Consider the following 21,302-nt stretch of genomic DNA (forward strand, 5'->3'; position numbering starts at 1 on the left):
TTAGCATAGTTTTTTCTCATAGAATATAAATATGAGTAAAATGCTCTAATCTGATAATATATGTGCCAGCATGTATAGTAAAATGAGGGTTGAATAGAAGAAGAAAGACAAATAATAAAGAAAAAATGGAAAAGAAGAACAAACAAAAATCAATTCTCCCTGCACGTCACTCATGTGTAAACGCCCAATAAGGCTGGGCCGTCTACCTTCTTTTGCAACTTTGGCATGAACTATAAAACAGCTCATGTGGTTTGGCAACCAGCCAAAGAGTGACATGTGGTGCACTCTCAGAGAGTGTTGAGCATGGATCACACAATGGTGTTTCAAGGATACGAAACATATTTACCTTCAAAATCAATCTCTCAGACACTCCGGCAAGCAAACAACTGAACAGTTCCACGTATATTACTATCTACAGCATGATTACCTCTAGGCTTAAAATTTATGCACTTGGAAGTAAATTGCATGCTTCTTAACTTGCAAAAACTGTTTTTCCTGGTCAACATATGCAGGCATCTGTTGAGAAGGTCATCAGAATTTTAAGGTTATAACCTTCATAGTGTATGTGGCTGGAAAATGTAATTTATTGGCAGCATCTTGCTGAAGAGTCGATGTGATGTAAGGTGTAGGAGGGTTCCTCCTCGTCTTGTTACTTTTAGAGGCAACAACTTTGAAACCTTCAGATCTAATCTTCTCTTCAATATCTTTTGCCTCTATATAGGAACCAATTGACAACTGGTTCAATTTTGTCGAAGCAAAATATGTCAAGCGGGATGGGATAGAAATGGATTTTAGGGAAGGTTCCAAACTTCTTCTCTCAAAGTCAACCTCGAAACTCCAATACTCTTATGAACAAACTTATCGATTTCCAATTCTCGATCACAAATAAGTGCTAAAGCAGCAGACTGGACTCGCCCGCTGACTGGCAACCTGGTAGTTTCCTCCATAATATAGGAGAAATATTAAAACCAATCAGATAATCTAGAGCTCGGCGTGCAAGGTAAGCATGCACCAAGTTTGCATCTATTTCTCTTGGTGCCATGAGTGCGGCCTTGATGGATGATTCAGTTATCTCATGAAAAACAACTCTTGCTATAGTCATATCATCACGTAAAGCATCCTGCTGCTGCAACATCTCAATGATGTGCCAAGCAATAGCCTCGCCCTCACGATCAGGATCTGAAGCTAGAATTAGACTATCTGCTCTGAGAACCAAGACAGGAAGAAAGCATTCAGAAGCATAGTTAAATACCAAATTATTTGCCTTCCATACATTGATAGATGTCGCAGATAATAACATTAATGCATAACCTAATCTCAATGGTATGGTTTTCATATTCATAGATAGATACTTTACTATTTTCGAAGACTAAAATCTGGTTGAATCAAGTTCATGAACTATTCGCTGAGCTCCTGAAAAGTCCCTTAAGTAAAACACTAGTATTTTCACTGAGAATTGTCATGAAGAAGTAAGTGGGATGGAAATCAATACCCGCTTAGGGGCAACCTTGATACTCTTCAGATGGGTCCAAGCAGCAGAAGGCACCTCCCAGACCATACTGAAGTCATCATCAGGACGAACAGATCCTGATCGTGCAGCCAAGTCCCTTACATGACCATAGCTTGAATAACTTCAAACATATCACCAAGATAGCCTTGAATAACCTTTGCTTTGTAGCAGACTCTACAACCACAACAGATCTCCCCTCAGGAGGATAAAGTGACTTTGAAATCCTCTGACTCGGAGAACTCACTTTGTTGATTGCTTGTTCTTTCTTTTCCCGATGGCTCAACAGATGTCTTCACAGATTTTTCTTTGACTTTCAGACTTTCTTACCAGAACTTGTTTTTGCAAAAGCAGAAACCTCAAGGAGTTCCTTGGAGTCAGGATGACTTCCACCTGACTTGCCCTGCAAAATTAACATCAGTTAAGATATCACAGCATGATTTGTTTTTTTTTTTAAAAGTGCTCCTAACTATTCCCAGATTTGCAATCACTGACCTCCAAATTCGATGCGGACAAGGATTCGACTTTCTTCTGGTCTGACACTTCTGCTTGAGAAGCACTTTTAGAATCTTTCTTCAAAGGATCACGCTTTTGTTCTTTGCTTTTTTTGCTCCGTGCAAGCTCTCGTCTCCCTTTGCTCTTATCCTGTTTAGCGCCGCTAGCAAGCGATGTCACAGATGATGAACCTGCAAGTTTACTTCTTTGCTGTATCTGCAATTTTTTTCTTTGACTTCTACTGAGACATCCTCCTTCAAAGATTCTGATACAATGGATGAAGAAGCAGCAGACTTTTACTTTGAGCAGCTAACTGCTTTGCCTTCTTCCAATTTTTTTTGAAACCCTTAAAACCCAATCCAGTGGCACCTCTTATCCCATCCCTTACAAAGGCGTCATCATTTTGATTAACTGGTTGAGAACTTTGTGAGTAAAACCTAGTAGCCAAAGCTTCATTACCAGGAATTTGACTCGAATGCTAAAGAATAAACCGTCTCCTGCGGTGCTCGGAAAGTACAGGTCTAGAGTGAAAAGGGCCAAAGACAGACCGCCGTGAAACCTTGTAAAGCTGTTACCAGCTTCCTGATTCTTAAGATGTTTAGTCATAAGCGCACTAGGTGCGCTTCGAGTTTTGAGGTTAGAAGACCTCGTAAACAGCTCTCCAGTACAAAATGAAGTTGAGCAAATCGACATTCCCGATGATTAAGAAGGTCCCCTGCTGCAACTGCAATTGCAGTTACAAACGACAAGTCAAATTAGTATAACCAATCAAATCAAATGACAGCACATTCATAACTATACGACGATAACATGCGCAAGTGTCAGCAAACAAATGAATTTTCGACCCTTTACTCAGAAAGCATCGATGTTTCCCATTTCTACTGCACTTTACTTCTCTTTCGGTTTAGCAAACGAACATGCTCCTACCATCTCCGAGGTACATAATACAAAAGAGTTAACACAGCCATTCGGCATAAACTCCCCATCATCCCCACCATTCCCAAAACAGAAAATCCAACCAGCACAGAGCAATGCCACGGAGACAAATTAATGCTCCATTTCTTTTCTTTTTTTTCTTTTTATTCATTTGGGTTCAAGAATTCAAATGGGCAGCCGAAACTGATGAGCAAGAACCTGAGCCACGGAGGTCCGAAGACGACGGAGCGAACACAATCGCGGGTCGGCGGCCGATATCGATAAGCTCCTACTTAGCCGGATACTCATTGCAACGGCGGCGCTACCATTGGGCCATCGGCTTGCCACCGCCCATTCCCTCGCTTTCCTCCTCCTCCTCCTCCGATACGCACTCGGGTCGTCGACGTGGGAAGCGTCGGGCGCGTGTTGAAGTTGCAGCAGCGGGAGAAGCAGAGAGTGGAGAGCGGCAATGGAGCAAGAAGAAAGAGGCTGTCGTGATGTCTGGTCGGTGAGGGTTTAAGCATATCGTTGAGGGAAAGGCTTTAGGCGCCTTTTTAAAGGGTTGGACTTAACTGTCCGATTTTTCAAGATTCTTCGTCGGGTCGGGTCATATGCCTCTGGATCGGGTCCCGGCCCATGTGGAGTTCCTCTCTCTCTCTCTCTCTCTCCTCTGTGATGCGAGGCCCCATTTGATCCTCACGTCTTGCCGGAGTTAGCGACGGAGAGCAACGATCCGGTCGGATTAATCGTACCACGAACCGACCAGACCCATTCGAGCTGCAATCAAGAATCCAAACCCAAAGTGGAAACCGATAGCATCAGGTGTGATGCAAGAGATACTAAATCCAGTACATTGAAATGGTTTACAGGATGTGTTGCATTGCAAGTAATTATTATTCAAGTTAAAGGAAATTGAAGCATCAAAATAAGAATTCGCTCTTTAAGTAAAGAAATTTTGATATATCATCGACTGTGCGATTCAAACAAAGAAATGTAATATATATTGTGATTGGTACTATAGATTGATTCACAAATCATATGATTAGTCACTACTAATTATTTAATTTTATTAAATTTATCTAAGAATCTAACGGAAATGTCACTTACTCTGTATAGATTTGGATTCTACCACACGAAGTATCTCTAACGATGTTCTATATAACAAGTCTCTTTTGTAGTTTATGGTGGGCTTCAATTCAAATAAGCCTACTTATACATCCATCATCCTATTGTCTTCACTTTAGATTGGGGATCTCAGTTTGGCATCAAATTGACCAGAAAGGACATAAGAGGAGACATTTCCTAATCCGGCATCATCATTACTTAAGCAGATTGGTAAATTATTTAAAAGAATGTGTAATGGTACAAATGATCTATTCACTTTTATTGGAAGTTCGAGATCATCTCTCTACTTTTTCCCCCTAAGTCGTCTCTTTACTTTTTGAAAAGGCATAACAATCGTCTATTTTCCATACTAGTGATGTATTTATGTGACATGGACTTGATGGTATTGAAGATTACAAACATGGATTTTTTTTTTTTTTTCGTTGATATGGACCTTTTCGTATCGAAGATTACTAGCATCAAAAGTCGTCTCTGTTCTCTTTATTGTGCCAAATCGCAGCATCCATGGCCTTTCTCTCTTCTATTCTCTCATTCAACATCTCTCTCCATCTCTTCTCTTGCCACCTCAAGTTCGCGGCTTTGAACTTACGGCCATATTTGCCGGAGCTTCCTCAATCTAGCTTCTTGCATCCGCCATGGCCGCGAAGCTAGGGCTCAAGCTTCCCTACAGCAATGCCCGTTCGAGCTTTGACATGTGCAATCATGGCCGCTCGAGCTCGAAAGCCATTGCTGCTGCAGCTTCTAGTATCACGTAACAACAGCTGTTACATATTGGACTAAATGAGTACACGAGCTAAGAGAGCGGGGAAAATAGATAGTAGGTTACTTATTCTCTTCTTGTGCTTTCAAGGCTTTCTCAAAGATCCACAGTCCAGTTCTCTTGCTCACCTGTCTAGGCACACAATGTCCTTATCAAAATCTCTTGATTGACATCCTTTACTCACCACCATATGTTAACCCTTCTAGTCAGATAACGTCCTTATCAAGATCTTTTAGTTGACTACATCATTTATTGTCGGTATCCATATTCTAGCGCATCATAACTTATCCTTAATTTCTTTTGGATATCTTCTTCATTTTTAAATTACACACACAAAAATGAACCTATAATCTCAGGAGTGACAGTTGTATCATAGTACTCCACATAAATGTGTAAAGCCTTCGTATGCATGGGTCTTCCGCAGGGAAATCCTCACCCGCAAAAGAGATTTGATCTTTCAATAGGATAGATCCAACAAACTTTTCCAATTGACTGTCATCTATGGATTCCGAAACGTGGACTTTATTAAGCACAACAATGCATTCTTATGCTTCTCAGAGGACTTGAATAGGTCAAGAAGAGAGATTTGAGCCGGTATCTTCCTCAGTTGGTTCACTACATTGAACTTGCTCATTTTCACCCGCTTCTACAGACAATCCCAACCCACCGCTCATAAGTAGAGCCCTCTTCCGAAGCTTCATGTTGGAGCATTTACTCCTGAAACGCCTTTAACTTTTTAGAAGATCGATAACATCTTTTGCCCAGCTCCGAGGAGACAAAATTTTCAGACATTATGGGAATGGAGATTTGGCATTCCTCAGTTGCCCAGTAGATATTATAGAAAGATCGTTATCGATGAGGGACGTTATCGATGAGGGACGAGTGATCATTCCTGAACACTTTTGACTCCTACAGCCACAAATGAGAGTGGTTTTGCCGATGCCACCCATGCCATAAATTGTTCAGGTACTAGTGTCCAGCAATCCAACATTCTACGTCATATGATCATCAATTCCAATCAAAGTCTCAGGAAAATCTCCCTGAAAACCTTGTTGTAGCTCACTCAGAACCGTTTCAACAACTATTCTTACAAATTCTCCTGGATACCTATCAAAAAACAACACATAAGAAATTAAACGGTTCTACATAATCCCATTGGATGGAATCGCCATTATTGGCAACATGTCACAAAAGGATTATAAACAGATCATGTTTCGATTCTACCTTTAAGGAGGATTACGGCAGCAAGATCTCATCGACAAGCTTTGATGGAGATGAAATTACACACCCATCAGCGATTTTCTCTGACTTCCATCCTTGGGAGAAGCTGACATCTCTGAGCGCCCCTTGCCCTGCCTCCACATCCTCTGCTCAAAGCCCATCTTGATATGGATGATTCCTAATTCTTTTTTTTTCTAAGTCCAATTCTTTTATTCAATTTAGTTTCTAAACTTGAAAAACTCCACTCTATACAATCGTTCCATTAAAATTTTTAACACCATTAGTTTATGTCAACGTACTTTATGTTAACTTGACATTAAATATGCCACACTAATACCTGCATGGCAAATGTATAATCTCCGCATCATCTCTTTCGGCCTAAAAGGAAAGGAAAAAGAAAAGTAGAACAAAATATTTGTCAACTAAGAGAATGGTGTGACAGTTTACGTTATTATTTCGATTTAATAAACATTGACGTGGCAGTCCGTGTTAGCAAAATGCATATACTACGGCATATGTTTATATGGAACAATTTTTTAAAAGTTCAGAAATTAAATTGAACAAAAAAAATGATTTGGAGACATCCTTGAATGTTGAAAAGAAAACTAGAGGGACTTTGTCATCATTCCTTTCAAGCTATGCTTGGCAAAACAAAGAGGCCTTTTATAAGTATCGTATTGATTAAATGCATTATAATGCTGAATTGTAAAAGTCAAATCATTAGACATGTATTTTTTTTTAAATTTTAAGTGGTTAATCAATGTTTGATAATCATCACAATCATAAACACGAGTTTTAGCATTCCGCTACGTTATACCATGGCTGCGTTTGGTTCAGTCTTGGGCATGGGTTTGGGGAAATACAAATATTTTTGGCTTAAAGTGTTTGGGAAATGCAAATTGCGTTTGGTAAAAACATTCTTTGCAAAGTTATTTTGGTGTAAATGGTGTTTGGCAAATCTTTTCTATAAATGGCTTTTGGATTTAATTCTTTTTTATTAAAAATATTAAACTATTTGCCGACTCCAATGAACATAAGGGTAGTTTTTTGGAACAATGAGAGATAAAATTGAAAACTAAAAATTTATGATAATAGTTTTGGACAAAAGAAAAGTAGTTTCAGCATTTGGCTTGAAAGCCCAAAACTGATCTATATTAGCATTGGGTTTTCAGCTTTTTAAGGTCAATAGAAAGCTCCTTTAGACAGTTTCCCAAACACTCTGAGTATTTTTTTCAAGGGGTTTTGGAAAGCTCATTGAGAGAAAACTGAATCAAACATACCTAACAACAAATGGTAACCAAACGGGATTGAACAATCAACAAGCTACGAAAGAATCAAGCTTTAGTTATATGAAAGTACGTGCTAGTGAAAGCTGAAACATGTGCTTTTTGAGACATATGTAACGATAGTCTGCACGTTAGCAACAATTCCAGCACACCGAACTCTCTTTCCCTCTAGTTTTAAGGCCTTCTTCATCTTCCTTTTCTCTTTTTCCTCGGAAAATGGTTTCTCCTTCCTTTTCAGTTTTCAGTGAAATGATTCTCTCTCCCCCACAGAACGAATGATGTGCTTTACTTGCTTTTACCTCAAAATTTGAATGGTAAGTTGGAAAGAAAGAAGAGAAGACTTGGGAGCATGGAGACTTTTCTGTGAATTGGGAGCGACAAGACTGTGTAAAAGGGAGGAGGATCGTACTACTACTTGGAACAACAAGAATATATTGGGGCATAAATCTTTTTATCCTACTTTATGTCGTGATTTTCTTTGCCCGTCACATGGCTCGCATACTTATTGCTTTATCTTGAGGCTCGCGACAAGGCACAAGATAAGGATCAGGAGTAGTCAGTGGAAAGCATTTCTCGTCTTGAATGCTATGTATGATGCTGCAACGTGTTGTGACATAGAAGAAGTTTAGATTTTGGTAGGGAAATCATTAAGTAGGATGATATCTTTTGCCATTCTAATGTGCATTTTCTTTTTTTGGATAGATAAAATGTCGATGGAGGGCGGTCCACGCTAGCAATCCTCTTTGAAGGTCATCATAAGGATTTCAAATCCTTCCGAATAGTTAGATCAGCCCGTAATTACTCCTTATCACCCATGATAAAAAAAATTCAAGGTTGGCAAGTCCATCATGGCAATCTTATTGAGGTATGAGTAAGAGAACTTCTCCTTGTTAAATTTTACGTTAACTTGACCTCGAAATGCAACGTAAGCTCTAAAACCTGGACGATAATTTTTTTTATATTACAAAGTATCACATTGATACGAGTTTTAGATTTCAAAATTCCCTACTTTTAAAGTTATTTTATTCTGAGACAGGCCTCGTTTGCTTCGAATATTAGTCACATTCTTACACACGACCCGGGCAAGTGCCAAGAAAATATAAAACAGTCCTAACGAATAACATCCACAACCCAAATTAAAAACAATTAAGTGTCCAGAAACTAAAATCACTCGAATTGAGGTCATGATTTTTTCATATGACTAATTATAATTGCTTCTTGATCAATATAGATGATCTAGATGTAACCCAGTATATCTTTAGAACTTAGATAATCATGTAGAATAATGGTACTCTGAGTTCATCGCAAACGTGAGTTACAAACTATAATAACGAATATGAAATTTTACATATTAAAAACCTTAAATGCTCAGTTATTTTTGTTTTTTGGTTAAGCATGTAAATAATCTAGTACATTCAGAATTTATACATTCGTAAATGTAGAAACTTCTCATATAACTGTTCTATCTAAAAATAGTTCTTTTAATTCTTCTAATCTACCCAATGTAAAAGGTTGCTCCTCCAAGTTCTTACGGTTCCTCTAGTCCAAGGAAACGAGGCTCTTGACCATTCCGATAGGAGAGTGAATTAGTTCCAATTTGGAAAGGTCGACAGGTCAAGAGCGCACCCTGAATATGCACAACCAATAGGCATGATAACATTTAGCTGCTTTGCCACATAGAGTAGTGAAGAAATTTAGGATTTAGCTATCGAAAACAAGTGGAGCTCGAAATAACGAGAAGAGGATATGCTTGTCCATCTTATTATGACTGAACTCCATCCTCCCCAATACTTTGACGTTGTGCTCCATGACAAATGAAGGACGACTAAATTTCTTAGATGAAAATGTTTGTGACAAGAGATGTAGGGCAACTCTACCAAAAAAGCCATCTTAATTCCAATAGTAATTTCTTACAATCTCCAGTAATGCACACCTCTTGCTATAAAGAACCTTTAATTCTGCAAAAAATTGGAGACATTGAAAACTCGCTACTGACATTCACATTCACCTTTCATCGTAGCCCTGATTGATCTGCTAGAAAAGAAAGAGCTAACGAAAAGCAAGTTCATTTCAATTCCCATAAAGTTGCTGAGTTGGAATCCCATTATAAAGGTAGCTTCAAAGCTATTCTTTCTATAGCGCTTGCTTTCGCTTAGCCCTTTAACCAGGGCTTTCGATCAATTTTGCATTTTTGACACCCTTGGTCAACTATTTCATCTGTGCCGTCTCTTTCAAAACAAATGGCACAAACCTTTTTTGGAACCCTACAAGCAAAGCACCAGTTATCGTAGTATTGCATCATTTGCTAAGAGAAAAAGGTTCAGGCCAACACAATATGTATAACATGTTACTTTGACACATTTCCTCACATATGAACCTTTACACATGGAATTACATTTGAACATAACCACATCGCATAGACAACTTCAGACCGCAAAACAAGCACAATGAAAACAGCAATAGATGTCATGACGAACACAAGGAGTGCCAAGATTAGAACTTGTGACCCCTTCTGATGTCATTTTAGACAAATTTTTTCCCTTTGAAGATTAAGCTGTTAAAAGCAACCCAATAATATATAGTACAAAACCAATTAAAAGAAACTAATTATCTACTTTCTCATAATATGGCGATGATAAAGGGTCTGTTTGGTAAAGATGTGGCTTTATTTTAGTTGTTCATGTTATGACCGTGCGGTGAAGCATTGAAATTTACGTGCTTGGAATACATGTTTTAAAGCTGCAACATCCCTTTTTCATTTCCAGATTCTTTAGATTTACCACAAGAAATTTTTCGTAAGGGTATTTAGAAGAGAGGGGAAGAGAAATATCCCTAGAAAAAGCAGCATTCTTGCCATTATGGGATTTAATAGGTAAGAAGTAACAAATGACAACAGATGTTACATGCTGAAGTAAACGAGAACAAAAGCTAAGAGTGCAGGGAAAAATAGATAGTAGGTTACCTTATCTGGTTCTGTAGACCAGTTCTCCAAGCACACTACATAACAAGATCTCTTAATTGACTATATCCCTTATTCACCGCCTTGACAGTATATTTTCATCACTGCCATATGCATACAACATACTCACCAAGATCTCTTAATTGATTATATCCTTTAATCACCACTCATATGATATCTAAGCTTTAGTTCTTCAACCAAATTGAATATGCACCACAGTCCCCAGCAAATTTTCTATCCATGCCAATGAAAATCAAGCAGTGCCATAACTTATCCTCAATATCTTTTGGACATCTCTTTGAGACTCTTTTTTAAATTTTTAGGCACTTCCCATCTTTTCTTGTTGGATTATACAAACAAATATGAACCTATGACCTCAAGGGCTAAAGGAAGTCTTTCTAGATTTATCTTAAAAGGCACCTTCCTCGAGTTCATACTTGTAGTGTAATCCACATTTCACCTTAATTAAGCATAGCTTCATATCCAGACGTGACGATGATCTTACTTCCCAGCATAAACCAATTTCGTTCTCTGGTCATAGCATGTAGATGATGCTTATGATCCACATCATCGAGAAGAATGATCGATCGTTTAATGAATATCTGGAAGGAAGCTGCGATGCGCGAATCCTCCGAAGGTGAATATGATTTTGCCAATGCCACCCATGCCGTATATTCCAATTGCTCGGGTACCAGTAGTATCCAGCAATCCCATAATCTTCTTCATATGATCATCAATTCCAACCAAAAGCTCAGGAACATCTACTTGAAAACCTTGTCGAATCTCAGTCAGAACCGTTTTAACAACTATTCTTACAAATTCTCCTTGGTGCCTATCAAACAACAACACACAATAAATTAAAGGATTCCACAGAATCCCATTGGACGAAATCGCCATATGAGCAACATATCGCAAAAGGATTATAAACAAACTATATTTCGATTCTACCAATGAGGAATCTGGGATTACAGCAGAAAGATCTCATTGAAAGAAAGACAACAAGTGTAAATGGAGATGAAATTACATACCCGTTAGCGATTTTCTCTGATTCCCATCCTTTCAAGATGCTGAGATCTCTAAGCCCCTGCTGCCCTGCCTCCTCCACCTCCCTTTGCTCAAAGCACATCTCGTGTGAACAGAAGGCCCTGTCGAACTCGACTGTGTGAAAGAAGGGCATGACCACGTGTCCCGCGCTCTTCCTGTTCTCCATCATCTGAACAAGCTCACAGAGGCACCGTTTGCTGGCAGCGTAACTCTCAGAGAGGATGGGGATCGAAACCTCGGACCCCGCCACTTGAGGCTGCGAGCTGAACTGGCTGCTCATCGGCAGGTGCTCGGCTTCGCTGAACACGGAGATTGGCACGGTCAGTGCCGCGTCGACGAGCCCATTGTAGAGGTGATTGGCGATACCATTGCGAGTATCCGAACCTCTAAAGCTCAAGAGCACGACATACTCGTGCTCTGTTGACCCCGACCGCTCCGACCTTCGCCAGAGCTCGTGCTGTCGGCGTTCATCATGCTCTCGAGCAAAGAAGCGTCCGAAACTTGGTGGACGTTGCATTAGGTTGGCAGCTCTGGTTTTTCCCAGAGACCTTTCGGTTCACTCTGTTTGGAGAAGAACCCTAGCCTTGGAACCACCGGTGGGGTGAGCTCTGGAATGAGGGGTAATATATACTACAAAAAGCTCGCCCTAAATGATTTTTTTTTTTTTTTTTTTACATTTTCTCGATGGATCCATTTCTAATTGGAATGATAATGATATGTATGACCCTTAACTTTTTCTTCAAATTCGATATTGCCCTATTTTTTTCCCCCTTGAGTCCTCGAACTTCAAAAACTTCACTTAATATAATCCTTCCATTAAAATCTTAACATCGTTAGCTAGGTGATGTTAAATTGGTCATATTGATGCCTGCGTGATTTGCATGTGGTTTCCACATCATCTCTCTTGGCCCAAAAGGAAAAGAAAAAGAGAGGGGAAAACAATTTATTGACTTAAGAGAATGGTGTGATAGTTTACATTACTTTTTTGGTATAATAAACGTTGATGTGGCGGTCCACGTTAAAAAAAATGCACATACTGTGGGATATGTTTAACATAAAAACTATAAAACGAACTAGAATTCAAGGATTAGATTAACCAAAAAAAGGTTCGGAGATAGCACCGAATCTTGAAAAAAAAAAGTTCAAGCACCGCCCATGTTTTTATCCCCTTTTTTTTGGTCGGAATGTTTTTATCCCCTTTAAGTTATGCCTATTTGGCAAAATAAGGAGCCCTTTTATGAGTACTGTGTAGATTAAATGTACTATAAGCATTGAACTGTAAATATTCATTCGTTTGACGTGTTCCCAATTTTAAGTGGTAAATCAATTTGACTCATTTGGTAATCATCACAATCAAAATATCAAGTTTTAGTAGTTCCAGTACATTGTTCTATTGATCATAGATGGTAACTGAATGAGATTGAACAAGGAACGAAACTATGAAAGAATTAAGTTCAAGTTATATAAAAGCATGTCGGTCATTGGATAGACAAATGAAAATTAATTCTTTTCATTATACCCATAACACAAGAATCAAACTGAGAATCAAAACACATGCTGTTTTAGACAAATGGAACAATAGTCTCGTAACATTTTACCCACCGACCAATCGATCCTCAACATTTTATTTTGATAATCAAGTCAAGACATTTTATTTATTTATTTATTTATTTATTTAATCCATCATAAAAAAAATAGTGTGATTGTTGCATGTTAGCAACAATTCTAGTACACCTGTCTCCCTAGTTTGAAGGCCTTCTTCATCTTCCTTTCTTTCCTTAGAAAGATCTCATCTTCCTTTTTCTGTTCTTAGAGAATGATTCCGTCTTCCTACGGAACGAATAATATCTCTACTTGCCTTTTTTCTCAAAATTTGAATGTCGTGAGCTGGAAAGAAAGAAGAAAAGTTGCATTTTCTCAAAATTTCAATGCTATGAGCTGGAAAGAAAGAAGAAAAGTTGCTTTTTCTCAAAATTTGAATGCTGTGAGCTGAAAAGAAAGATGATAAGATGCTTTTCCAATGAACCAAAAGACATCAAAGATGGACTTAATTTCACATGCATGAACAATTCTTAACATAGTTTCAACAACTAAGAATCTAGAGTTTTGCCATGCCTAGACTACACTCATTCTCCAAGAATCAAGAAGATCAAATAGTATTGAATTTAGCAATTTTACTTTTTAACTTGATTTGGACAACCAAACCTCAACCTACTTGAGTGTTGGATCTTGAGACTCTTGGTGAAGAAAATTGAGAGAAAATAATTGAAGTGTAATGGTGAGAGGGGTTCGGCCAAGAGGAGGAGGGGGGAGGGGGAGAGAGAGATGCCAAACCCTTTTAATCTCTATTTTGCATGTTGGTTGTCAAGTGTGATAATCATCAAGAACACTTCGTTCATCCTTGCTTGTCGTTTAACACTTATGATAATCCTTGAAGACATTTGGCTTGCTTCACTAGATACTTGTCTTTCATGAGAAGGTTAAGTTGTCGGGATTAGTGAACAATTGTCCACTTTCACGCATAATTTGCATTGTTATTTTTGAAATTTAGAATAATTGAATTACCAATAACGGCCCTCTCTGTCTAATTCCAAAGATCACTTATCTGAACATGTCCTTAATGTCACATTGGTAGGATTAACATGCACAATGTATCCCTTGATTTTCTAAAGTCATGAAATCACTGGAGACAAGAAATATGTATCTTCACAACACAAATTATTGGTATTTCCCAAGCCCCAATTGCACCCAATAGCACATACAGTGTTTAGCCCACAATTTTTTACGAAATAATCTCTTAATCTCGCAAAAGAATTATACATACAAATCTTACCACAAGATTTAATTAACTTCAACATTAAAAATTATTGGTGTAATTGCACGATCAAGAACAATGAGATAACCCACGTAAACCACTTGTTTGAAACAACGCTTCAATATTTCTTCTTAATCAACTTCGGATAGACTGGAAAAACCCCCACAATCCATATGTGTGTGTGTATAAGCCAAGAAGGACTGAGTCCAAAGCAGAAAACTAACACAAAGCAAAAATTGGAAACAAAGTCCAAAATTGAGACTTTCCTTTTTATTCTTCTGATCCGCAACATGGTGCAGAATATGCTTAAAGATAAGCCACACAAAAGTCCAAATTCGATCGGCAAAATTGACCGACCGAATTTCTGTCCAATTAATGTTCACATTAGACTTTCCAGTACTAGTCCAAAAACAATCCAAATATAAATTTGTTATAGTATTTATTTCTCTATTATCTTGGTAGATTCCAATTTGACCATCAAGAAAGATCCAATTGAACATTATCGCCAAAACAAGAAATATGTATCTTCACGACACAAATTCGATTGTTGGGTCAAGATTCGTATATAAGGTTCAAACTCAAGATATATTTTAACAATCTCCACATTTGCTCAACGATGAGCCAAGTCACAATCACTTTGCCAAAAAAAAAAAAAAACTATGTTGCCATTCTCCCATAACCCCTAATACGCTCAACCATCATACATATTTTTCAAGTCCAAGCCTCGCTTGAACTTCGCCATAACCGAGGATCTCATTATAATACCAAGTCGACATACATCTTTAATTGCTTCGCAAATATTTTCCATTGCATTCTCATTAATTGTAGATAAAGCAAAACCATTGTTACATCTATATCTTTCAAGACATAGCATATGTACCTTGTCAATATCAATAGTTACAACAACCGTTAGTTCTATAAGCTCTACCTCACTATGAACACCATCTATATCGATTACTTCACTAGTACTTGTAACCCATTACCTCAAGAGTTTCTAGTTGCACTCTACCTCAAGCTGAACACCATTTAGATCTGTAAAAATACTGCTAAAATCACTCTTAGCTAGAAGTACTAGAGATTTGTCAAACGTAACTTCTCTATTGATAACAGGTGAATTTAACTCTGAGCACCATAGCCGATAACCCCGCTCATCTCATGCATAGCTTAGGAACATGTACTTTCTTATCATTCCATCAAGCTTACTATCACTCACTTGAACATAACATGGGTAATTAAATATTCTAAAAATAGAATAATCAACAACGTTACTTGACTGCACTTATTCGAGAGCCCGACATCCAATTGTGGTAAATGGGGATCCATTTATCAGGTAGCTTGTCATACTAAACGCATATGCGAGGAATCTCTAGCCATACCAACATTATGGAGCATTTTATGGGCCGTCTCTAGTAATGTTTTGCTCATCAATTTCACATGTTGTGGTCTAGTAACTATTCTATGGTGTCTCATTATGCTTTCCTTCATGCAAATTTATTCTTTTTCTTAACAGCTTCGAGCAAAACTTCATGTTACTGTCAATCCGTACATGCTTGATCATTTTACTAGTCTCCTTTTCAATCAAAGCTCTCAATTGCATGATCCCGACAACAGTATCAAACTTGTGCCTAAGCACAAACACCCACGTCTTCATCAAGTAGTCATCAACAACTGTTAGTATATATTTGACACTTTTTTCTTGAAGAAAACCACAACAATCTATGAACATTTAAGTAAATTGACTCTACAATTTTCATGGTTTCTTTGACAATCATACCGAAATGTACTTTCCGTCGTAGATGTAAATCATAACATTTTCATACATTAAATTTGTTAGCAACATAACCATATAGCAAATTTCTTTCACTTAAAACCTTTAGGCTTCTCTTGCTAGTATGCTCCAAACGTATATGCCATAATTCAAACTCTCAAACAAATGTATTCAACATCTCCATGTTGAAGGCCGTCACTATCTCACCTTGAAGCTTGTACAAGCCACCATGCTTGATTCTTTTCTTTATCATCAAATCATCTCAAACAATTTTCAAAATTCCACATTCTGAAATATATTGATACCTAGCCGAATCTAGGGCACTCAAGGAAATTAAGTTCTTCTTCAACTCTAAAACATGTCTCACTCCAATCAATGTTCTCACGCTACCATTTTACATTTTGATTCTAACATTACCCACATCGCATTCAGCGTTGTTCCCCAATTGTACTTTATTATTATCCATGCACTAATAAGTAACGAACTAGTTTCTATTTGATGTAGCATGAAAAGAACAACCAGAATCCATATCCATCCATCAAACGATGAATAATTAGTTACAGACAAGACATAATTAACATTATTTAGTTACAACCGCAACATCATTTGCCAAATCAACTATAATTCCCTCACCTTTATCATTCTTCAACTTAAGGCAATTCCTTTTAAGATGTCATTTCTTACCACAACTCCAATAGACAACACTAAACTTAGACTAACTATGCCTATTCATATTAGTACTACTCATGCTAATATGAGTTATAGATCTTCCTTTATTTTCACCTACTAAAGCAATAGATACAAGTTCACTAGATTCTCTTTTACAGATGTTCTGGCTCATAATCAAATCTTGAACCCCATCAAATGTCAAACTAGTCAACCTAGAGGAATTACTAATAGTAGTAACAGTAAACAATAGAATCAAAACACATACCTCATCTTTAACGTCAATCTCAACTAAACTTAATTGACTAACAATCACATTAAATTCATTAATACGATATGCAACAGACGCCCCTTTGCTCATCTTCAAGTTATATAGACGTCATATCAAGTAGACCCCGTTGATAGCAAATGACTTTTCATACATATCCAACAAGGCTTTCATTAAATCAGCAGTGGTCTTCTCCTTCACGATATTAAACACGACGTTACGAGTCAACGTCAGCCGAATAACACCCATAGCTTGTCTATCAAGCAAATCTCAATCAAGTTGCTTCATCATCTCTAGTTTCTCTCTAGACAATGGCAAGTACAGGTTTATCTAGTAGAGATAATATTCAATCTGCATTTTTCAAAAACCAAAATCCTTCCTATCAAATATGTCGATTCTCACTTTTCCTTCTTTTATCACCATTAATTCACTTCAATTCAGCCAAGCTACCTATGATACCAATTGTTGCAGAAAACAAGCGATAATAGACAGAGTAAGAAAATAAATCAAATGTCAGATTTACGTAGTTTAGTCATTGAGATCTACGTCTGTGGGAAGAGCGGTGATGAATTCACTATAAATCAGGCGATACAACGAAAATTACACATTTGAGTCACTCAAACATTCATGGTGTTTCGCAAGCCCTAATTACACCCAATAACACACGTATTGTTTAACCCCACAATTCCTCATGAAATAATCTCTCAATCTTACGAAGGAATTATACACGTAAATCTTACCACAAGATTTAATCAACTTCAACACTAAAAATTCTTGGTGTAATTGCACGAACAAAAACAACGAGATAACCTACGTCAAACACTCTAAAAATAGCGCTTCGATATTTCTTCTTGATCAACTTCAGAGAGATTGGAAAAATCCCACACTCTAATATATATATATATATATATATATATATATATATATATATATATATATATATATAGATCGAGTCCAAAGCAGAAAACAACATGGAGAAGAAATTGGAAACAAAGTCCAAAATCGAGACTTTTTTTTTCGTTCTTCCCAATCCGCAACATGGTGCTTAATGTGCCTGAAGATAAGCCACATGAAAGTTCAAATTCAGTCGGCAAAATTATGCCCAAGTTGACTGATCGAATTTCTGTCCAATTAAAGCTCACATCGGACTTTCCAATAATAGTCCAAAAATAATCCAAATATAAATATGTTATAGTATTCCCTTCTCTATTTTCTTGGCTAATTCCAATTTAGTGTCAAGAAAGATCCAATTGAACTTTATCGCCAAAATAGGAAATATATATCTTCATGGCACAAATTCGGATGTTCAAAAATAACAATTCACCTCAGGTCAAGATTCGTATATCAGGCTCAAACTTAATACATATTTTAACACTAGTATCACCATTTAGTGACTAGTGTCATCCGTCTCCAACCGCATTTATTCCAACATTGATTCACAAACTCATTTTTGCATTGCTCATCCCTTGAGCATAAACTATTACATCCAAACTCTGTACCTAATAATAATAATATCAAACTTCACGTGTTAATTATAATTATTGGATAAGTAAAATTCAGGATGTCACAGGCTCCCAAACGCTTCTGGGATGGCAAAGAGGGCAAGAATGAACCGAATTGCACAATGAACAAGAGGAGAGCATGCCTTGGATATATGTGTGAAAATTAGAATTAACTCACAAATGTGCCTTTTGACGTAAGAGCAAGCTTTGCTTTGAAACTCCAAAGTTAAGCGTATTTAGGCAAGAGCACCACTAAGATGGGTGAACTCCTAAGAAAGTGCCTATCTATATGTCAAGGAAGTTTGATATGGGACAAGGCAAAGCGAACAATACCTCGAGTAACTTCAATCCAAGGGTCACATAACAACTCCTAAATCAGACCTAATAGTTCAAATTTCACATAACTTTAAATTTATGCCCTAATTCTAAAATTTATTCCAATTAGATGAACAAAGGGCTTAAATTCTTTTCAAGCGTTGCAAAATGGAGTTAATCTAGCTTGGCGAGGCATCTATGCATAAGTTTTTCCTTCCTTTTTTCTCTTTCTTTCCTTTCTTTTCATTTTTCGTGCTTCCTCCCTTCTCGATGCGCGCTTTCCTTTTATATAAGCTGGATGTCCTCTTTTCTTCTTTTATTTGACTAGTCAATTCTTTTATTTAAATTTCAACCCCACATTTGACCGAGTCCAAAAATAGAATGAAGGTAAGTATTGGTAGTAGTCATGGCTACTAAAGCTTCGTGCCTATGGGCATGACTGCTTTCTCCTCTTTTATCTATATTTGTGCTACATCATGACTTACATGGCCTTTCTTCTATTCTCTCCATCAACATTTGTTTCTCTTCTCTTACCGCCTCAAGCTCATAACCATGGTTGCGCGCTTTGAGCACATGGCCATAATGGTCAGAGCTTCGAACTCCCGTCTATAGCTACTATATGTAGATACTCATGGCCCTAGATGCTTAATCTATAGTTTGCAACCACCATGACTATGGAGCTCAAGCTTGAGCCTAGAGTTGCGAGCTCGAGCTATAGCTATTTGAGCTTTGACGTCTTGTGGCCATGGTGGCCATTGCCACTCAAGCTTTGATGTCTCACTGTTATGGATGCTCGAGCTTGAGCTCTTGAATGCCATAGCTACTGCCCTAGATCCACAATCTCATTGTTAGAACAATATAAAATTGATTGTTGAAGATTTGAGCACATTGGTTACTAGGCTCTAGATTTAATTGTTAGTATTCTTCAAAATACCTTGATTTATGGTGGGTATCAAAAGAAGAACGGAAATGAATTTGTGAAGCATGATTTATAGCTGGTGCTCAAAGAAGATTGAAGACAAAAAAGGCTACAAGCATTTAATGAAGAAAACCTTGTGTGGGCTTCAAATTTGTAGCTACACCGAAGCAAAAAAGCATTTGCATTTCAATTACTTCTCCCTCTAGTCTTCATTTGTGCCTCATTCCAAATTTCCAGAGTTGCCATTATTTTTTGGTTCCAACATTTGGTATCAAAGCTAGAAATGGCATCCACCAATTTTGTTCAATTGCAACTTCCAAAGTTGAGTGAAAGAATTTTAACAACTAGTCTGTCCAGATGAAGGTTCTATTCAAATCTTAAGATTTGTGGAATTTGGTGGAAAACAACTACCTCAAAGTGGCTAATGTTGAAGCATTTAAGGCTTTAAGAAAGGAGGAGAAAGATTCTTTGGTGGAGTTTCAGAAGAAAGATCATAAAGCATTGTATGCAATTTGAAAAAATATCGAGTGCGAAGACTGTGAAAGAAGCATGGGATATTTTGCGAAACCCTTACAAAGGCAATGATCATGTTCAACGAGTGCAGCTTCAAACACTTCGAGGCTATTTTGAGTCTTTAGCGTGATGACTTTGAATCATCTAAGCATATTTTGGTCATGTGCAAACCATCATTAACCAATTGAAGGTTAATGGTGAAGAACTCCAAGATGTACAAGTTGTAGAAAAAATCTTGAGGTCTTTGACTGAAAATTTTGATTACGTCATCGCAGCAATCAAGGAAGGGCAAGATGTATCGATCCTAACATTGGAGCGGTTGACAAGTTCATTATGCTTGCATGAGCAAAGAATGAATCAAAAGTCCATTGGTTCAAATCTCGAGCAAGCATTGCAAAGCCAAGTTGCTTCATCAAGTCGAGGAGGCTATTAAGGCGGCCGAGGCCATGGAGAAGGTCGAGGTATTGGAAAATATAAAACACTTGACAAATCAAAAGTCAAGTGGTTTAAGTGCAATAAATTCGGACATTACAAACCTGAATGCCAAGCAAAGGCAATGTACGAGCAAGCGGAACATGCACATGCCACCAATGTTGAGGAATATATGGTGCTAACTTGTAAGAAGGATGACCCAAGCACCGTAGACACCAATATATGTCTAGCTGAAAGGAGTTTTTCTCGTAGTTGGGTGAGACAGGTCTTAACGAAGTCAACTTCGGAAATAAATAAAAAATTCCTATGATGGGTAAAGATAAAATTAATATCAAATCAAAAGACGGTATTAATGTTACTATTGTAGATGTTTACTTTGTGCCAAGACTTTTTTGGAATTTGCCAAGTGTTGGGCAACTTTCCAAAAAAGGCCTTGAAAATGGAGTTTGCACCTTCAAAGGTGTCGATAACGAGTTGATCACGATGGTGCAAATGACAAAGAATCCAATGTTTCCCTAACTCTTTAGAAAAAGAGTCTCTCAAGTTTTCAAGCGATGATGAAAGAAAGCAATTGGTTGTGACATATCCAGTCTAGGCATCTAAATTTTCATAGACTAAAATTACTAGTCCAGAAAAAGATGGTGATCAACATGCCATTAATTGACTATTCAGACTGTCCATGTGAAGGATGTCTCGTTGGGAAACAACATCAGACTCTTTTCCAGTTGAAAAGGCCAAAAGAGCAAAACAACTATTTGAGTTGGTACAAACAGACATATGTGGCCTTGTTCA

At 37.6% G+C, this 21,302-nt stretch overlaps 1 protein-coding gene across 1 annotated transcript; it reads right to left on the reverse strand.

Moving 5' to 3' along the window:
* Positions 1-10,562: 10,562 nt before the first annotated feature.
* On the reverse strand, positions 10,563-11,895 carry LOC120291366 (TMV resistance protein N-like). The gene is made up of 2 exons (XM_039308626.1): positions 11,297-11,895; positions 10,563-11,100 (listed from the first exon to the last, which is right to left on the reverse strand). Exons 1-2 carry the CDS (start codon positions 11,827-11,829, stop codon positions 10,860-10,862), a joined length of 774 nt encoding a protein of 257 aa, XP_039164560.1. The 5' UTR covers positions 11,830-11,895; the 3' UTR covers positions 10,563-10,859.
* Positions 11,896-21,302: the final 9,407 nt, after the last annotated feature.

Source organism: Eucalyptus grandis, chromosome 3, assembly GCF_016545825.1.
Source record: "Eucalyptus grandis isolate ANBG69807.140 chromosome 3, ASM1654582v1, whole genome shotgun sequence".
NCBI lineage: Eukaryota > Viridiplantae > Streptophyta > Magnoliopsida > Myrtales > Myrtaceae > Eucalyptus > Eucalyptus grandis.

Coding starts and splice junctions, on each gene's coding strand:
- LOC120291366 (XM_039308626.1), bottom strand. CDS start 11,829: ATGCAACGTCCACCAAGTTTCGGACGCTTCTTTGCTCGAGAGCATGAT. Junction 11,101..11,296: donor TCAGAGAAAATCGCTAACGG/GTATGTAATTTC, acceptor GTTGTTTGATAG/GCACCAAGGAGAATTTGTAA.